The sequence below is a fragment of the Zootoca vivipara genome, chromosome 11 (assembly GCF_963506605.1).
Source record: "Zootoca vivipara chromosome 11, rZooViv1.1, whole genome shotgun sequence".
NCBI lineage: Eukaryota > Metazoa > Chordata > Lepidosauria > Squamata > Lacertidae > Zootoca > Zootoca vivipara.
In genome coordinates, this window is record NC_083286.1 from 44,429,564 (window position 1) to 44,448,191 (window position 18,628).

An 18,628-nucleotide genomic window follows, 5' to 3' on the forward strand; every position below is an offset into this window, starting at 1 on the left:
GAAATGCAGTGTAGCTGAACAGTAAATAGTGTGCACCTTGCAGGTCTAGACCACAAACCAACACAGTTAATGCAATGAAACCCCCAAGGTCGGGGCTTGTGTTTGGAGTAGAACAGGGTGGAGATAACTTGGAGTGTTAAGGTAAGCAGGAGGAGAAATTTGAAGGGAGTGTGGAGGGAGTTTGTCAATGGACAGTTGGAAAAGGAAGACAGTGGCAGGTAGAGGGGACTAGCTGGGTGCAGGTGAGTTTAGACCTGTGGTCTTCTGGGTGTTGTTGGATTTCAGCTCCTATTAGCCCCAGTCAACCTGGTCAATGGTTTGAGTTGTAGTCCAACAACACCCGCTGGCCTTCAGGTTCTCCATTCCTGGTTTAGTAGATTGCTAGTCCTAATTGCATTCACCCAAGATTTCAGTTTACTGTGGATTTGTTTTCATAGCTCATTAAAACTCTGCCTTTTATTTACTCTAAAGGGACGCGGGTGGCGCTGTGGGTTAAACCACAGAGCCTAGGGCTTGCCGATCAGAAGGTCGGCAGTTCGAATCCCCGCGATGGGGTGAGCTCCCGTTGCTCAGTCCCTACTCCTGCCAACCTAGCAGTTCGAAAGCACGAAGTGCAAGTAGATAAATAGGTACCGCTTTGGTGGGAAGGTAAACGGCGTTTCCGTGCGCTGCTCTGGTTCGGCATACATGACCTGGAAGCTGTACGCTGGCTCCCTCGGCCAGTAAAGCGAGATGAGCACCGCAACCCCAGGGTCGTCCGCGACTGGACCGAATGGTCAGGGGTCCCTTTACCTTTTGTTTTGTTTTGTTTACTCTGGGGAATTGTGAACTCAGGCCATAAAGGGTTTGCAGTGTTGCTGGTGCACCAAGACTATGACAGCATCATTACTGGTTTGCTTTAAACAAGCATAGTGGAACACATTCAAATTCCATTCCTGTGGCTTACAGTGTAAATGTGATAACTTCACTTCTGATGAGATTCTTCTAGGTTACCTAAATATGGGTAGAAAGGATAAATGTGAAGATGTGACCAAGTGTTTCTAGAAAAGTGTTGCATTATGATATATTGTACTAAAATGCACTGCATGGGCCAAGCGGCTGTATCAAAGCAAAATACATGGCTGGACCATTCCAATCCTCAACACTTGCCAGTTTCAGATTTAAACAATCTGCTTTCCCACTCTACGGCACCCAGAAGTTTCACAAACATTTGAAAAATGATACTTTATTAGTCGATCCAACTGCAGTTTGTTTTAATGTGTTGCAATCCTTACAACTATAATATGATAAAAATATATAATTCAATTTGAAACCATTTGAGCATAAACTAATAAAATTCCTTGAAAATGCTAATGCTGTGAGGAATTAATCCAACCTAGCATTGCAACAGAACCCACAACAAACAAATATGTCCTTATGAAATAATAGCTTGTGTTCTTCCCCATTTCTGTCTAACAAGCGAAGGACCAAAAGCATATCAATCACGACAGGGAAAAGATGCCAGCTGAAGCGACAGTGGGAAACAGCTAGGCCGTCCCTACCATTTGCCAACGGCGGATTGCAGCAGAGTGCACATAATCAGGCTGACCATTTTCTCCTTCCTATTTAACAAAAATAGATTAAGATGGACAGAAATTTTTTTGCCCCTTTCTTTTTGAGACTGCCATGCCATCTGTGATCTCCATGAGTCAGCTACCAGGCGGCACCAGTCTGTCTGTACGGCGTTTAACATGTGATGGGCTCCACACCCCATGACCATTGAACCACATAACTGTAGCGTTTCCAACAAATGGTGGCTCTGGAGTCCATGTCTGAAGATTGAGTTCCATTTGATTCTAACTGGAGAAGTCAGCACTGATCGGATTTATTTTCACCCTCGCATTCGCACTCCGCCCTTCCTCCACCCTTAACAAAAGACTTGACTATATAGGGAACTTGGCTTTGAAATTGATGCAAGGGCACAATCTGATTTAGGAAGGGTCTCGTATATGACATGCCACTGTGCTTGTCCTAATTCACACACAGTGTCTAGGACAGCACAAAGGTCTCTGAAATCTGTACCCATGCATCTCTTTTTAAAAATGCCGCCAGCATTTAGAGATTTTGGTTATATCAAGTAGTATAAACGTTTTAAAAATAAATGAATATGCAAGATTTCAGACAGCTACTATAAGACCAAAGAGGTATGTAGATTAGTGTTGATATGTTTTGTGTATGTGTGTATATGGCCAATAAAGCTAATCTGCTTTTTAAAGTGTGTATTTGGAAGCGCTGGACATGTACATACAGCCCATCCCTGTGAAGCTCTGCCCATAGTGGTTTGGGGCGAGTGAGGGAAGCTAAACATATTTTATTATGAACAGACTGGAGTGGTTTTTCTGTTATCTGACTGAGCAAGACAATGTGTGGCATCAGAGTTAGCCTAACTATACCCCAGAATGTCAAACACGCTTGCCAAGAGTGGATGGATCAGCTTTATATGGCTGGGAGATTTAGTTTTATCTTAATGTCCTAAAAGGAATAAAGTGCTTACCACTGTTTCTGTGTTTTGGGATGACTCTGCCGTTCTATTGCCATATGCTATAGATTTAATTTAATGCTGTGGTTCCTATGTCTCTTTTGATAAATTTCAGTGAAAATCTACACTAAGAAGGGTTGAGCTATTTCAATATTTATGGAGTTTCAAATAGAGGAATAGGAAAGGAAACACGGTAATTGAAACAACATTTGTGTATATTCTTGCCGTGAAAGTTTCTGAAGCGGGTTTGTCAGTCGCTCTGGATATTAACAGGATTTGAGTGAGGTTTGAAAAGATCCATTTTAATTCTAGCTCTTTATCATAGTTATCCAAAACATCCGCCCTCCCCCCCCAACCTCTCTCTCCCTGCTTTAATGATGAGATTCCAAATCCTAGACCTGAACCATTCTCGTTTTCCTTTTCTCCTTGGATTGTAGGCATATTGGAGATAACATCAGTAGAAATTGGAGTTGTAGCAGTTAAATCCATTAGCAGCAACTATTATCTAGCCATGAACAAGAATGGAAAAGTCTATGGTTCGGTAAGTATGTTTTCTCTGCCTTTATTTATTTAATCTGTTGTATACTGTTCCTACGCTGGTCCCATTGTGCTGAGCAGGACTGTTGAACACGCATGTTTTTGGAATTGGGCTGAAAGAGAGTCTGCTAACTAGTTCTCAGAAGCAGTTGATTTTTACTTCTAGATATATATATATATACAGGAGTAATATATCATCTATGAACAAGTTTTAGCATAGATTATGGCATTTGATTCGAGGCCATGTTAACTGAAGGTTTAGAGCACTGTTCTTCAACCTTTGGTCTCCAGATATTATTGGACTACAATTCCCATCAACCTAAGCCAATGTACCAATGGTCAGGGAAGTTGGAAGTTGTGGTCACAAAACATCTGGACACTCAAGGTTGAAGAATATTGGTTTAAAAAAATATAAATATCCAGCCTTGATCCTCTTAGCATCTCACCTCAATCTTCTTCCCAAACCTTTTGCAGTCCTATTAAATTCCCCCCATCTATTAATCCTCTGTATAGTTTTGAAAGCAACCCTTTTGCTCTATTTTTAGCCACCATTGAAATAGTTTCAAACATAGTGAGTGGTTTGAGAGTTCCTCCCCTTTTCCAGGATCATTAGATCTATCATTTTCTGATGATCTACAACTCAGCCCAAGAAGATGTCATAAATAGATATTTGTGGCTTTCTGGCCAAGCCCCATAATTTGTTGGAATCCCCATCTGGTTTCTTCCACTTTTCTCTCATGCCCAACTGTTTTAACCATATTGCCTCTTTAATGCTTTAATGCAACGAACATTGCTAGGTTGTGCCAGATGCTAAATGATACAGGACCATAGCTCAATGGTAGAGCAACTGCTTTGCATGAAGAAGGTCCCAGGTTCAATCTCAATGTAAGACCGGGAGATTTCCCCTGCCTGAAACCCTAGAGGGCCACTGCCAGTCAGTGTAGACATTACTGAGCTACATAGAGCAATGGTTTAAGGCAGTTTTTGATATTCCATATTCACTCTGCCTAATTCCTGAACTATAGGAAGCTGCTTTATCACTTCACACCATACATTCTAAAGCTCTTTGAAACCGCTTTAAACCATCATGGCTTACCCAAAAGACTTATGGAAGCTGTGATTTGTTAAGGGTGCTGAGAGTTGATAGGAGAATCCTGCTCCCCTCCCAGATCAGCAGTGGTGCAGCACCGGAAGTTGCGTAGAAGCAACTTCTGGGGCCGCTCTTCCCATGTGTGGGCACCAGAAATTGAGCAGGGTATGTGTAGAAGCAACTTCCGGTGCCGCTCTGCCCAATTTCCGGTGCCCACACATGGGAAGAGCGGCACCCAAAATGGAGGCTCCCTGGCAGGTAGGAAATCCGGGGGATTTCTGGGATTTTTCTCCATTTGGGAGAACAGCGGGAAACGGATTAAAATCCGGGGGTTTCCCGCGAAAAACGGGATACTTGGCAGCTAAGGGCTTAACCGTCAATCCTTCTTCCCAGGGAACTAATGGAAAATGCATTAAGTCTTTGTTGATGGCAGGGAGTGGAAAGGGGCCCTTTGGCATCCAAAACATGGGCCCTTCTACTGAGCTATGGCTCTTTCCCTAATTATGAAGCCACCTCCTACCAGGTCAAACTATTTTTCTTCTCAGCAGTGGCGCCCTCCCTGTGGAATATCCCCCCATCAGATGTCAAGGAGATAAATAACTATATACCTTTTAGAAGACATCTGAAGGCAGCCCTGTGTCAGGAAGTTTTGTTATGTTATTATGTATGTCGGAAGCCACCCATGGTGGCTGGGGCAACCCAGCCATATGAGTGGGGTATAAATTATTATTATTATTATTATTATTATTATTATTATTATTATTATTATTATTTGATCCCTTTAACTGGTGATGCCAGGGATAGAACCTGGAAACGTCTGCCTGCCAATCATGTGTTCTACCACTGAGCTATTGTCCCTCCTTTCAAGGTAAAACTACCTCTTCAGTCTTGGGTCGGCAATGCTCCACTCATGACTCAAACAAGCAGCTAGAGAATTCTCTCATCAGCTCGTTTCGCCTAGGAAGCTGGGTGTTAATTATTTCAAGAAATGCTTATATTTGCTTCCTGGATTAAATAGCCCCTGAAATATCATGCTATTTAAACTTCATTGCTGCCTATGAAAATAAACACCTGCCATTCAGTAGCTACACAGTTTGAAAGCCATGTTATGAAATCTTGAATAAAACTGAAGCCCAGCTGCATTATTTTTTTAAATAAAAAAATCAAAAGCTTTTAAGTAATTTTCAGGTGTGTGTTCCGTTTTCTTTTCACCATTTTTGCCAAACAAACTTGCCATGATATGTCTCTCGCAACAGTGTTGTAACATCGCGTAATGTGAAAGCAGAACTGCAGCAGTTAATTAGAGAAGTGGGATTTGAGATCAGCTCGCTCAGTTTGCAAAAAAAAGGGGGGGGAGACAATGCCTGCTGCTTGCAATTTCTAAAAATACTTCTATTTTAAAAATAATTTCTATTGTTGCCCAACAAATCAGGTGTGCCTTTTCGGCTTGTTAAAAATGATTTAATGGATTGGTTTAATCAAGCCGCAGTTCTCCAAGCTAGACGTTGATCCATAACATATTCATGCCCACCTGTTGACTTCCTATGTCACAGCGCAATCCTGACAATGTCTCATCAGAAGTAAATCTTACTCAGTTCATGGAGGCTTACTCCCAGGTAAATGTGATTAGGATTGCAGTCTCAACTCCAAACATCTAAAATTCACAAAATATTCAATGTTAATTTTTTTAAAATTAAGTTGTTCGAGATTGATCTTTCCTCCTCCCGTTAAGTCAAAGAAGGAATGCCTGCCTGCAAAATAGGTATTTTAAAATTGCATATTTTTCCAGAGGCCGCCATATAATCAGAACAATGGGACCCACATGCTCATGATCCAGATTTGGTTGTCTGGAATTGAGATCAAAATACCAGTGGGTAGAGAGTGAAAGTTCCCTATTGGCTCTGGTACGCAGAACGTTTTGTACCTTTGCACCAAACCCATGATTAACAGGTTATTTTATAACTTTTCCAAAACGTTCTAGTTAGAACTTTTATTCCCAACAAGACCTCCTATGCCTGGATTCAGACTGGCATAGAAGTTTTGCTTTTATAAGCAGATGGATATGAAAAATAGCCTCAATAAATTTTTCCTAAAAGCTCTCAAAAATTTCCAGCCTAGTTTTTCCAATAAGATATGAGGCATGTGCAGAACATGTGCTAGTGCAGAGCAAAGGCGAAATCAGTTCATAGACTTGATGCTCAACAGAAACTCCATGGAGCTATGCTCATGCAGGGATGGGGAAGAGAGACTATTCACTTCACACATATACAGCCACACTTTGAAATTTGCATTTCCCTGAATTTTGCAATGCAGTTCTCTTGGCAAGTAGCATCTATGAAAATATACACACACTTGGGTAAAGCTTGCATAAAAGTGCACATATTAGTGCAAATAGCATGCAAAAATGCATTCTATAAGGGGGAAATAATATTCAAAAAATGTGTATTAGGCAAAAAATGCATACAAATGTGTGCATATTAGGAGAAATTCACACTATAAATCTGATGAACTGTTACGAGAACTTTTTAAAAAACAAAATCACAAACTGATGTGGAGAATTTAAGAGTGGGAAAATGAAAACAAAGAGAAACCAAAATTCTCTAATTTGCCAATCCCTATCCTCTTGTTTGAGTCACATACAGTGTTACCTCGGTTTACGAACAGTCCTGCTTACGAAGTCCTGTTTACAAAGTTTGGTGTGTACAAACTCCGCAAAACTAGAAGTAGTGTTCCGGTTTGCGAACTTTACCTCTGTCTACGAATGAAATCCGAATGGTGGAAGGGCACTGGTGGCGGGAGGGAAAGCACACCTCAGTTTAAGAACGGATTTGGTTTAAGAACGGACTTCAGGAATGGATTAAGTTCGTAAACTGAGGTACCACAGTATGTATCACTGATTAGGCCCTAAAAGCCCTAAACAGCCTCGGTCCAGTACACCTGAAAGAGCGTCTCCACCCCCATCATTCTGCCCGGACACTGAGGTCCAATACCGAGGGCCTTCTGGTGGTTCCCTCATGTGAGAAGCCAAGTTACAGGGAACCAGGCAGAGGGCCTTCTCGGTAGTGGCGCCCGCCCTGTGGAATGCCCTCCCATCAGAGGTCAGAGAGAAAAACAGCTAGCAGATTTTTAGAAGACATCTGAAGGCAGCCCTGTTTAGGGAGGCTTTTAATGTTTAATCGATTATTTTATTTTATTTTTCTGTTGGAAGCCACCCAGAGTGGCTGGGGAAACCCAGTCAGATGGGTGGGGTATAAATAATAATAATAATAATAATAATAATAATAATAATAATAATAATATATTATTATTATTATTATTATTATTATTATTATTATTATTATTATTATTATCATCATCATCATCAGGGGAGCTCTGTACAGGGAGCCTCCGCCTCTCCTGTTGACTAGCACTTCGCCCAGTGAGAGCAGCAGCAGCGGGTCAGGTGGGGGAAATCAGGAAGTTAGTGAGTTGGAGGCATCGGGGCCCAGCTATGCTAGAGAGCCATTGCAACGCCCTGACCCACAGGTGGAGGGGAACAGGCCGCCCCTTCCGGCGCCCGAATTAAGGCATGCCACCAAACATAAGGTCGGGAGGAGGCGTTTCGGGGTGCCCAAACTCTTATGCAAGGCACGCAACAGGAAACGTCCACTCCCGGATTCTGCGAGTGACTGAGAGGTCATATTTTCTGCTATCTCTGCACTGTAAAACTCTTAAAGACAGAGCAGACTCAGGCGTCTTTACTCAAGGCGCAACAGCACCATTACAATTATTATTATTATTATTATTATTATTATTATTTTAGTTTCCTTGGAAAGCAGGAGGAAGGCATTTTAAATGAATTAGATTAAATTTACTTTCCTATGCTTCTTTCTTTTTCAAAAAAAGAAAGAAAGAAATACCCACCACACAGGAAACTACCTCATACTGACTGCCTTATACAGAGTCATATCATTGGTCCGTATTCAGATCATTAGCTCAGTATTGTCTGCTCTGACTGGCTGTGGCTTTCCGGGATTTCAGAGAGGAGGCTCCCTCAGCCCTACCTGGAAATGCTGGGATTGGACCTGGGACCTGTAAGCAAAGCCAGTGCTATACCCCAGAGCTACAGCCCCTCTCCTTTAAGAACAGCAGTGGAGCTAAGAACGTGTGAGTCGAGCTAGACACCAAGTGTGGTGTGGCTTGTGGAATTTGGCTGTTCTGATAGATGCCTGAATGTGCCCAATGCAAATGTGGCCTGAATCTTCTCTACTATCCTAAGAGTTTGTGCTCATCACACTCTCTTTGATGGGTTGGGTACTGCTTCAGCGTGATCAGATCCCATGCCACACTCCTCTAATATTTGACATGGGAAGAAATCAACTGGGTAGGTGGCTGGGTGAATGAATGGTGCAATTGCTTCCCACATGAGCCCAGCTGCAATCTGAAGTTTTTTCCCTTCTAGGCATGAATGCTGCAGTGTGGGGCACAACCCTGTGAAAGAAGTCGTGTAAAAATTAACACACACACACACACCCCAAAAAGTATATGCAAGTTCATATCCACATCAAGCATTTAAAGCATTAACAGTTATGGAGAAACCTGGGAATTGCAGTTTGGCAAGAGTGCTAGGAACTGCAGCTCTTTGACCCTACACCAGGCTTCCTCAACCTCGGCCCTCCAGACGTTTTGAGACTACAATTCCCATCATCCCTGACCACTGGTCCTGCTAGCTAGGGATCATGGGAGTTGTAGGCCAAAAACATCTGGAGAGCCGAGGTTGAGGAAGCCTGCCCTGCACAATCTACAGTTTACATGATTTTCTATGATTGTTAAAGTGGTATAATAGTGCTTTGAATGTACAGTGCAGATGTGCCCAAAGTTTACCAATTCTTTCTTTCTTGCATCACTTTGCATTCTAACCTTCTCTCTGTACATGTGTTTCTTTCTTCCGTGTGAAACAGAGGGAGTTTAACAATGACTGCAAACTAAAGGAGAGAATAGAAGAAAACGGATACAATACGTACGCATCTCTGTTTTGGAGAAACAACGGAAGGCAAATGTTTGTGGCCTTGAACGGAAAGGGAGCCACGAGGAAAGGACAGAGAACCAGGAGGAAAAATACAACCGCTCATTTTCTCCCCATGGTTGTCGAGCAACAGATGAAGGGCCTGTTCTATTGATAGCAGTTGAACCAAAGATCATTTGTCAGGAATACTTGGTAATCCTCTTGAAGAGGAAAGGCAGAAACAGTGCAGACGTCTGCTTGATTGAAAAGAGGGGGGAAGCCTTTGAAGGTTTTGTGCTCTCTGCTGGCACGTGAAGTACTTCTAATTAGTTCTGTGTCATATCTTATAATCAAGACACAAGCTGAATCAAATGGGATGGGAGCTCTTTCCAGTGTGAACAAAATTATTATTATTATTAATATTATTATTTTTCTCCGCGATAGAACTTGAAGGACATGAGACAATGTATGGAATGATGTTGGGGGAAAGTTATTTATGGAATACTAACTCATATCAAAGACCTTCATTGCTCATTCAGGCCTAATGATCCCATGGACAGTTAGGCACAGAAGCATTTACTGGAAATTCGTGGATCCTCATATGCAGTGATAAAGAAGATTCTGGAATGGTCTTGTGAAAGAAATGAATAGGATTAAGAAATATAAGCACATTAGAGTAAAACTGTTCTAACAAAATAAATAGTATGGTTCCCCCGCCTTGTATGCTTATGCCATGCTTTTGTACTTCTCCCTAAGTTATTTATTTAATAGGATGTTAAATATCTTTCTTCTCTCTTTTTTGTTTGTTCGTTTGAAGGATTTTCTCAGTTGCGTTGTCCTTTTTCCTTCCCTGTGTTTTGTACAAGATTGACCAAGTCAGATGTCAAAAAGCTCACACAAGTGTCCAATAGCAGAGAATAGATAAGGCTAGGGCTGTGGTTTTTGTTTGATCTTGTTTGTTTGTTTGTTTGTTTGTTTGTTTTTCCTCTTGAAACTGGGTTTCTTTTTTTCTTTTTTTAATTTTGCACTTAAAATCAATAGGATCAGATATGCATAGGAACTGCAACGTGACCTGTGTGTTTGTGTGTGTGGTTTTTGTCAGCATCACTGAGTCTTTCCCTGCCACAGGAACAAAGGTTCTCATCCTGCATCATCTGATGTGTCTTGCTGCTGTTTTGAAATGGGCTGAGTTGAACTGGTACCCAGGTGTGCATTTCTCTCCAACTTATTTCAGTTAAATGCCTGCTCCCAAAGATGCTGAAATTTAAGCAGAGCTCTTCAGCAGGTTTTGCGGAACAGACCGTAAATGCATCCAACTGCATCATATATTGGTGTGATCATATGTTTTCAGACTAAAGCTGAATTAAGTCTATGGAGCTGCTAACATCTGACAGAACAAATTTGCCTTCTCCTCCTCCCCCTGGAAAAAAAAGTAAGACAGAAAAGAGCCAAATCTTTTGACTGCAGTCAAACCATTTCAGAAAAGCCCGGGTGGAAGTGGTGTTGAAAAAAATGCAGCCTCAATCTGAATAATCTTCCCTTTTTTAACATAGGGCAGCTTCAGATGTTACATAGGACCTGAGGGAGATGATGTAAGAGTGAATGGCTCTGCTAGTGTAATGAAAACTTGCCTGTGGTCCTCTGGAGAGATGCAGGTGCTTCATATCTCTCTCTGTGGGAAAGATACTAACATTCCAACAAGGAGTGGGCCCATACTGCTCCTATGTAACATTTGGAAGCTGGCCTACAGCTCTTCATCCTCATACTGGCTTTGGATACAGCATACATACCACTGGTGTGAAATAGCAAAAGTTAGTGGTAGCCCCTATTACAGTCATTTGGAAACAACAGGGAATATGTCCTTAGCTGGAGATATATGGGGTTGGGTTGGATGTTCATTTGCTATCTGATGAGAGCATTGTGCATCAACTCTTGTGATCTCATCCCCTTGCTTTTGAAAACCTGAGGAACAATGGCTGAGTGCAAAATGACGGAACATGTAAGTGGGGCGGTCAACTTTTTGTGCAAAACGGGCAGCAGCGGGCCCTAGAAACACCAGGGACTGATCAGCAAGACCGAGTAGTTGCCCCTTGCCTCTCTCGTGTCAACACTGTGATAGTTTGGAGAGTTAGCTGTACCTCTGAGATAGGAGCGGGCGAGAGCATTCTGTCAGCTTTATGCCATTTTAATTTTATCCCTTTCTTTGTTTCACTGAAAAGAACCAATAACATATAAGGCACCCCAAGCCAGCTTTGCTTTGCTCACCATGCACATGGCAATGTGCCGAGAGCCGGTGACAGGCCCTTGTGTCTTTTATCTGACTGGAACCTAACACAGAAGAACTGCATAGTCCTTTCTCAAACCAACTTGGAGAAATAGTGATATCTGGAACCCCCTCCCTGCAAAGTGCCTCTGACTCACTGATAGCTTATACAAAGAGCAGACCATGTGATAAAACTATTCCTGGACTTTGCCCTTAGGGAGGGCATCAACATATACTGTATATACTCAGTGTAGAGAAATGAAGATACCAGGGAGATACCAGATTCCTTTCTAGCATTCTTCCCGATGGTTTTTTTGTTTAAATGTGTAGGGACTTTTCCATTCAAAGAGTGGGCTGAGGCAGTATAGCCTGGAAACAGTTTGACCATGTGATCTGCTGTTTGTGTAGACTAGACGTGAGACTGGAGGTCTTTAAGCTGTTGGGGATGCTTCAGCTCCGGATTGGGCAACATGGCATACAAGGTCCCCTCCAACTCTATGATTCTAACTCTAGAGCCCAGGATTTCCTGCATTTAGCAGGGAATGGGCTGTGTGGCCTACAAGTTCCCTTCCAACTCTATGATTCTGAATAAAGCTGTTTGCCCTCTTGTGGTAGACGTTTCATAACCCCTCACTGCCATTCTCGCCCACTTTAACACTGACTAGAATAATTACACTAAAGTGAACAGATCTACTCTGAAGTAAGTGACTTGAGGATTGCAGCCACTATTATTCATATGTGTATATAACTTCTGAAGAGCCAGTCTAAAAGCAACATCTTAAATGTTCTTCATTTATCGCATTATATACAATGGCTCTGAAATGCAATATTGGGCACATTTTTAAAATGAAGTGCTCCTATTTTCACAGCTTACACTGAGTAAATGCGATCTTCAGTTAAACATAATTATCAACTTTGTTCAATCTGGGGAAAAAACACCTATATGATTTTTTTTGTTTTACTTTTTTTTTTCCTTTAACGTTAGAAAGCTGTGGATAGTTCATCACTATAACCATAAAGAGATTCATTTTGTTAGAGCAAGTTAAGTAGAATACTGTACATCAAGCCAACATGTACCACTCTCTTCACATTGTATTCCACTAAATAAATGAATAAATGCGTATGTCTTCTTTGCAGTGTCTGTAGCGGGAAACAGAAGTAGTTTTGTTAATACTTTGATTTTGTTCAAAATGCTTTAAGGGACTATGTCGATGCTGTGACTTTGATATTTCTTGTCACGAAAGAAGTCAGTTTGGTTTCTCATTTTGTTTGGAAATAGATTTTGATACAGAGATTTGTTAATTGTGTCCCTTTTAAAAAAACAAACAAACTAATGTATAACCTCTACAAAGGCTGATGATTTTGCAATCTGTTGTTATCTATTAGCTACTTACCCGAGTCCCTGTTAAACCGCCATGAGGGGGAAACCTATATGCACAATCCATTATAGTGTGGAAGGGATTGGTATAGGGAAAACACTGCCTGGCTGCCCTTCACCCCATTTTTGGCATATGTGCAATGCGTCACTTGAGCCATGCAATATGGGCCATGGAAGGAGAGTGCATCAAACGTATCCTCATCCGGCTTTCCCTTGCACCTGGTTGCGAGTTACTCAGAATCCTTTGGCCAAAAGGCCCAGAACATTCAATTGAGCCCAATGCCAGTTCCTTCCTTTTTGGACCGTAGACGTGTGCTAGCATGGAATGTGCCTACAGCGTTCTCCTCGAAGTATGAAATGTTCAGGCTGTATTTCCTGAAGTCCCCCTTTTAAAAAGCACTTCCCTTATACATGGGATACACTAGGGCAGGCATCCCCAAACTTCGGCCCTCCAGGTGTTTTGGACTACAATTCCCATCTTCCCCAAACACCGGTCCTGTTAGCTAGGGATCATGGGAGCTGTAGGCCAAAACATCTGTAGGGCCGCAGTTTGGGGATGCCTGCACTAGGGAGTTCTTCTACACAACCCCCCCCCCCAGTGAAACACATGGCAATCCCAGTCTGATGTGGCCTGAGCCAACGATGCAGCCTTTGGACATGCGGCTAACATGGTGTGCTCCATATCTTGCTGGACTACAGCTCACATCGCCACTGGGCCTTGCTGATGCTGAGGTCCACCAACTTATGCAGGGCACCACATTGACTACCCTGGGGGCTAATGCACACCCTTAATTTCGTTTGTGGATGGAAAATTTAAAAATATGTGAAGCTACCGGCAGTGGGGTTTTTGAGATGCTGGAGGTAAATATCTGGTAACCTCAGAGTGAATAACGAAATGCTCGCTGTCATATCAGGAGAGCACTTCCCTTGCGTTACATTTGCTTTTGTTTTGTTTTCAAAGTGATAATTGCATCTGACAAGGCACCGTGGACCACCCACAACAAAAATTAAATGTTTGTTTGGCAAATAAAGGATTGAATGACCACTCTTCTGAACAGCATCTAGGGTACAAACAAGGTTCTCATGTCACAGAACCATTAACGTTGCTTTGGGGTCTGGGGGGGAGGGGTATGTGTAAACATTCATAATTATAGCATTTCGGAAAGAAAAAAGATATACTGCTGCTTGCAGAAGCTTGGGAGCAATAGTCCCCACCCCACCACGCAGAAAGACAAGAGTATGGATATGTGTATTATTTGGGGTGGGAGTAGCTGGTTGTTGTTGTTGTTTTCATAGCCTTATAGAAATTTATTTGTTCTACCCCTCCCACCTCGAAATCCCGCTGGTGTTTCACCTGAGGAGCAAACATCCATATTTGATTTTTAGTTTGCTTTCAGAGAATCCTGGGGTGCGCTGAAAGTAAAATTCACTCCCTGATAAATTCTGCTTATTCTTATTGAAATTCCTCTGGGGTTTTCTTTGAAATCCTCCGGGTAGCGTTCACTTGAGGAAGACCCACCAAATGCACTTCGCATTTTGCTTTAAGCAAAATTTTGGGAATACCTCTTTCAGTGGAAGCTTTTAACCACTTTTGCTGGTTCCTGGGGAATTTTTTCTCCCCCGCCCCCAAAGCTGCCGAAAGCCTTTGTTCAGCTGACGTGCTTTGGTGCCCTCTGTTGCAGGACTCTGCTGCAGCTGGGTTTCCCAGAGTAATACCATTCCACCAGAACACCGGCATGATCCGCAAAGGAACTTCTTGTGCACAAACCTCATTGAAATGAATCTGAGCACCGGTGGGATTCTCATTCATTTCAAAGAGGCTTGTGCCGGAAAAGTTCCCAGGTAGACGTGCTCTAAGTATTTTTCTGTCTCCGTCATAAATATGAGACAAGATGAAAAGAAGGTTATTGTATGGTGTTTTTTTATTAAAAAAAAGATTGAACATGTATAGTATATTTAAATAATAAAAAAATTAATAAAATTCTGGGAATAGAGGATGTTTTTGTTTGTGTGTGTTTTTGTTTTACTGCTTTGAAGCAGCATGAACTGTAACCGATAAATGCAAAGGAAGAAAGGGGCATTGTGCAATGAAGGGTGGGGTCTGAGAGCCTCCATACGAACACTGGGTAAGGGGAAAATCAAATAAAAAACATACTCATTTAATACAGGTTGGAACAGTCACCTTGACTGATTTCTTTACACTCAAAATAATAATAATAAGTAGCTGGATTTCATGGAAGAAGTGCCATAGTCCATGGCCACTGATGGGTACAGAGAATTTTGATAAAAATTGAAACGGGAGTAGAAATTACCAAGGAATACAGTCGGTATTTGCTGTTGCTGCTTTCAGTCCATAGATGATAGGTACAGTGGTACCTCGACTTACGAACGACTCGACAACCGAATTTTTCGACTTGCGAATGGGGATAATGGCCGCGCGCTTACGAATGTCTCGACAACTGGGGAAAAACCACAGCGGTTTTAGATAGGGATTTTTTGACTTACGAATTTTTAGATAGGGTTGCTTCGACTTACAAATTTTTCCGTTTCCAATGCATTCCTATGGAAAATCGCGTTTCCAACGGCGTTTTTCGACTTGTGAATTTTTCAACTTACGAAGGTGCCTTCGGAACGGATTAAATTTGTAAGTCGAGGCACCACTGTAACTGATTACGTTTCTCCCCCTTTTGCATTGTGTTTTCTTTCCATTGAAATTAATGGGGTGGTAACGCAGGTGGCGCTGTGGGTTAAACCACAGAGCCTAGGGCTTGCTGATCAGAAGGTCGGCGGTTCGAATCCCTGCGACAAGGTGAGCGCCCGTTGCTCGGTCCCAGCTCCTGCCCACCTAGCAGTTCGAAAGCACGTCAAAGTGCAAGTAGATAAATAGGTACCGCTACAGCGGGAAGGTAAACGGCGTTTCCGTGCGCTGCTCTGGTTCGCCAGAAGCGGCTTTATCATGCTGGCCACATGACCTGGAAGCTGTACGCCTGCTCCCTCGGCCAATAATGCGAGGTGAGCGTGCAACCCCAGAGTCGGTCACGACTGGACCTAATGGTCAGGGGTCCCTTTACCTTTACCTTTAACAATGTAATGCTGTAATTTCACCACAGTGGACGGTGGGATGAAAAACATCACTTTTCATGGAAGATGAACTGCAGTAGGGGTCCTCCAAGGGTCCTTTTTATTATGTAATCAGTATGATTTTTGTTCATGGCAGTATCAGGGTTTATTGCTACCGTAGTGCCTGCAAAAGTTCCGGGGTGGACATTTGGCTTCATTTCCATCTACCACATGTCCCACAACTACCCGCTGAATTCCTGTAACTTTTTATACCACTAATGTTCCTGGCGTGGTTGGGGTGTCCACTTTTGCTGTACTATAGCACAAGAGTGCTCCTCCAGGTAACACTAGTAATACGATCCCAAATGTGCAAGAACCATCAACTTCAAGGGTTTATTTATATACCAAAGTCTCACCCCCATGGTCAACAGCATATTAATGCAAGAAAAATATGCAATAAAAGCACAACCAACCAATCGAAACAATAGCAAAGCCCCAAACAACCCATCAAGCACACTGAATATACCTTAGGAATGCCACTTAACCCTCTGGCAAGAAACAGAGAAACCACCCAACAAGCCAGCAGGTACAAACTGCCCTTCTGTTCCACCAACAGGTTCTCTCCCTGCGGCAGAAACTCCTCCTCTCTCCCACCACAACCTACCAGCCAGAAAACAACACGCTCAATTAACCCCACATTGTAATAACCAGAGCCTGGAGGTAAAAAAGAGGGAGGAAATCCTACAAGCCAGGGGGTGGGAGGAACAATATCCACAACAGCAGACTCTCATCCTGGAGCACGAACCAACTTATTTCTCTCTCTCTGCTAAAGTGTCCCCACCAGTCCCACAAAGAGATGGTTTGAAGCAGGATCAAAGTCAGTTCCGCTTTGCCAGAATTTGCACCAGTGCTGCACCAAAGCAAAGAAGGAACATCCTTCCATGGGTTTTTAGGATGTGGGAAAGCCAACAGATAGAAGCCCATTTTGTACATTACTGGAGTGATGTTGTGAACTGGCAGGATAGCGGGAAGGAGGAAGAGGATCCCGGCGAAGGGTATAGACGGGACTGGGACACACTGGGGCAAGCAGGGGATGGGGAAGGAAGTACTCACAGGGTGACGGAGGATGGCAAGGGGATGCGGGGTCACTGCACAAGAACCAGAGCAGCAGGACCCATCACCAGAGCCAGAGGGGTCGCTGTTTCCACAAACACAGCAGACTCTGAGGGAGCAAGGAGGCTGAGGCAAGTAAGGACCCACAGCCCAGCTCCCTAGCTGGCCAGGTGAGGCTTGCTAGCTCTGGGAGGAGGTGTGTGATTCCTCAGCTGGTGTAGGCTCACGACAGGTGGGGCACGCATGCCTCATCAAGTCCAGAAGCTGCAATCAGCATGCAAAGTAGAAAAAGGGAAGCAGCGATGAGATGCTGTTTCTGCTCAACTGCCCACGTTGATGGATCTTGGCTTGGATGCTCCTGGACCTCTATGGGATTGTGCTTTGTGTTTGACTCTGGACTGTATCCTGACTGCTGGACTTCAAACTTGGCTTCTTGGGTTGACCCTGTACTGCAGACATCCCCAAACTCGGCCCTCCAGATGTTTGGGGACTACAACTCCTATCATCCCTAGCTAGTAGGGTTGCCAGACTCAATAGAGGACAGGACTTCTGTGCCTTCAATTGCCCTGCTCTCTTTTGAGTCTGGAAACCTTAAAGAGAAACCAGCAGACCCTTTGCTTGGAAATTAAACAAAGGCTCTGCTGGTTTCTCTTTAAGGTTTCCAGACTCAAAAGAGAGCAGGGCAATTGAAGGCACAGAAGTCCTGTCCTCTATTGAGTCTGGCAACCCTACTAGCTAGCAGGACCAGTGGTCAGGGAGGATGGGAATTCTAGTCCCAAAACATCTGGAGGGCCAAATTTGGGGGTGCCTGCTGTACTGCGTCTCTTGACCTTTGGACTTTGCTTGTGTGGATTGACCCCTGGACTTTGGACTTTGGACTGGGCATACTGCCTTGCTGCCAAGTAGGCCAGGTGTTCAGGACAAGCAGAGAGGGGTGTTCTTCTAGGTGACCTTGTCCCATACTGCTGCGACAACTTCTTATTTTTTACTATTTATAGAATTTATATCTTCCTGAAGGAGCCCAGGGTGGCAAACGTACAAGCACCCTATAGATCGCCTTATGTACCCATGCATGCATGTAAAGGCTGCTGGTACCCTTGATCTTAGCCCAAAGGTGCTATCTTTTGTGGTAAAGGATCTCCAGTTATAGGAAAAACCAGTTGGAATCCATTTTAGACCATTGTGAGAGAGAATCTTGTTCTAAGGATATAGATTCTATTGGGCATGCACCTCCCCTATTTCACTTTTAATGTTTTAAATTCTAGTTGATTTAGCAAAAGCAAATGCAAAATTGTATACTGATATATGGATTGTATACTTGTATATGGATATATAAATTGTACACTTTATGTGGTGTCTACATGTATTTTATTTTTGATGTCTTTTGATATTGTACTTTGTTCCATGTACAAGTTGATGTTACTCATGAGGAAACAGGGATGCCTTTTTCATAGGTTACCCCTTCTCCTTTGCAAACCTATTTCCAAGAGTATCTTGGCTTTACGTTCAGTCAGATGCCATTATCTAGCTCATACCTTTATTATTGCATTGGAAATGGACTCTTGTTGAATCTCTTAACTTTGAATCCCACAGGTAGTAAAGGAGCCCATTGTTGCATGTGAAAATGTCATGCAATGGGGTTGGATGCTACGACCTATTAATGCAACCAGATGTTAGCAGGGGGG

The 18,628-nt window shown here is 43.0% G+C and overlaps 1 protein-coding gene across 1 annotated transcript in view; it reads left to right on the top strand.

Moving 5' to 3' along the window:
• The window catches only part of FGF10 (fibroblast growth factor 10), an 89,478-nt gene extending 74,128 nt beyond the window's left edge, over positions 1 to 15,350 (top strand). The window contains exons 2-3 of the mRNA XM_035100430.2: positions 2,956 to 3,059; positions 9,086 to 15,350. Of these exons, the coding sequence (XP_034956321.1) occupies positions 2,956 to 3,059; positions 9,086 to 9,304 (323 nt within the window). The 3' untranslated portion in view covers positions 9,305 to 15,350. The remainder of the gene's footprint in view (positions 1 to 2,955; positions 3,060 to 9,085) is intronic.
• The last annotated feature ends 3,278 nt before the right edge of the window (positions 15,351 to 18,628 follow it).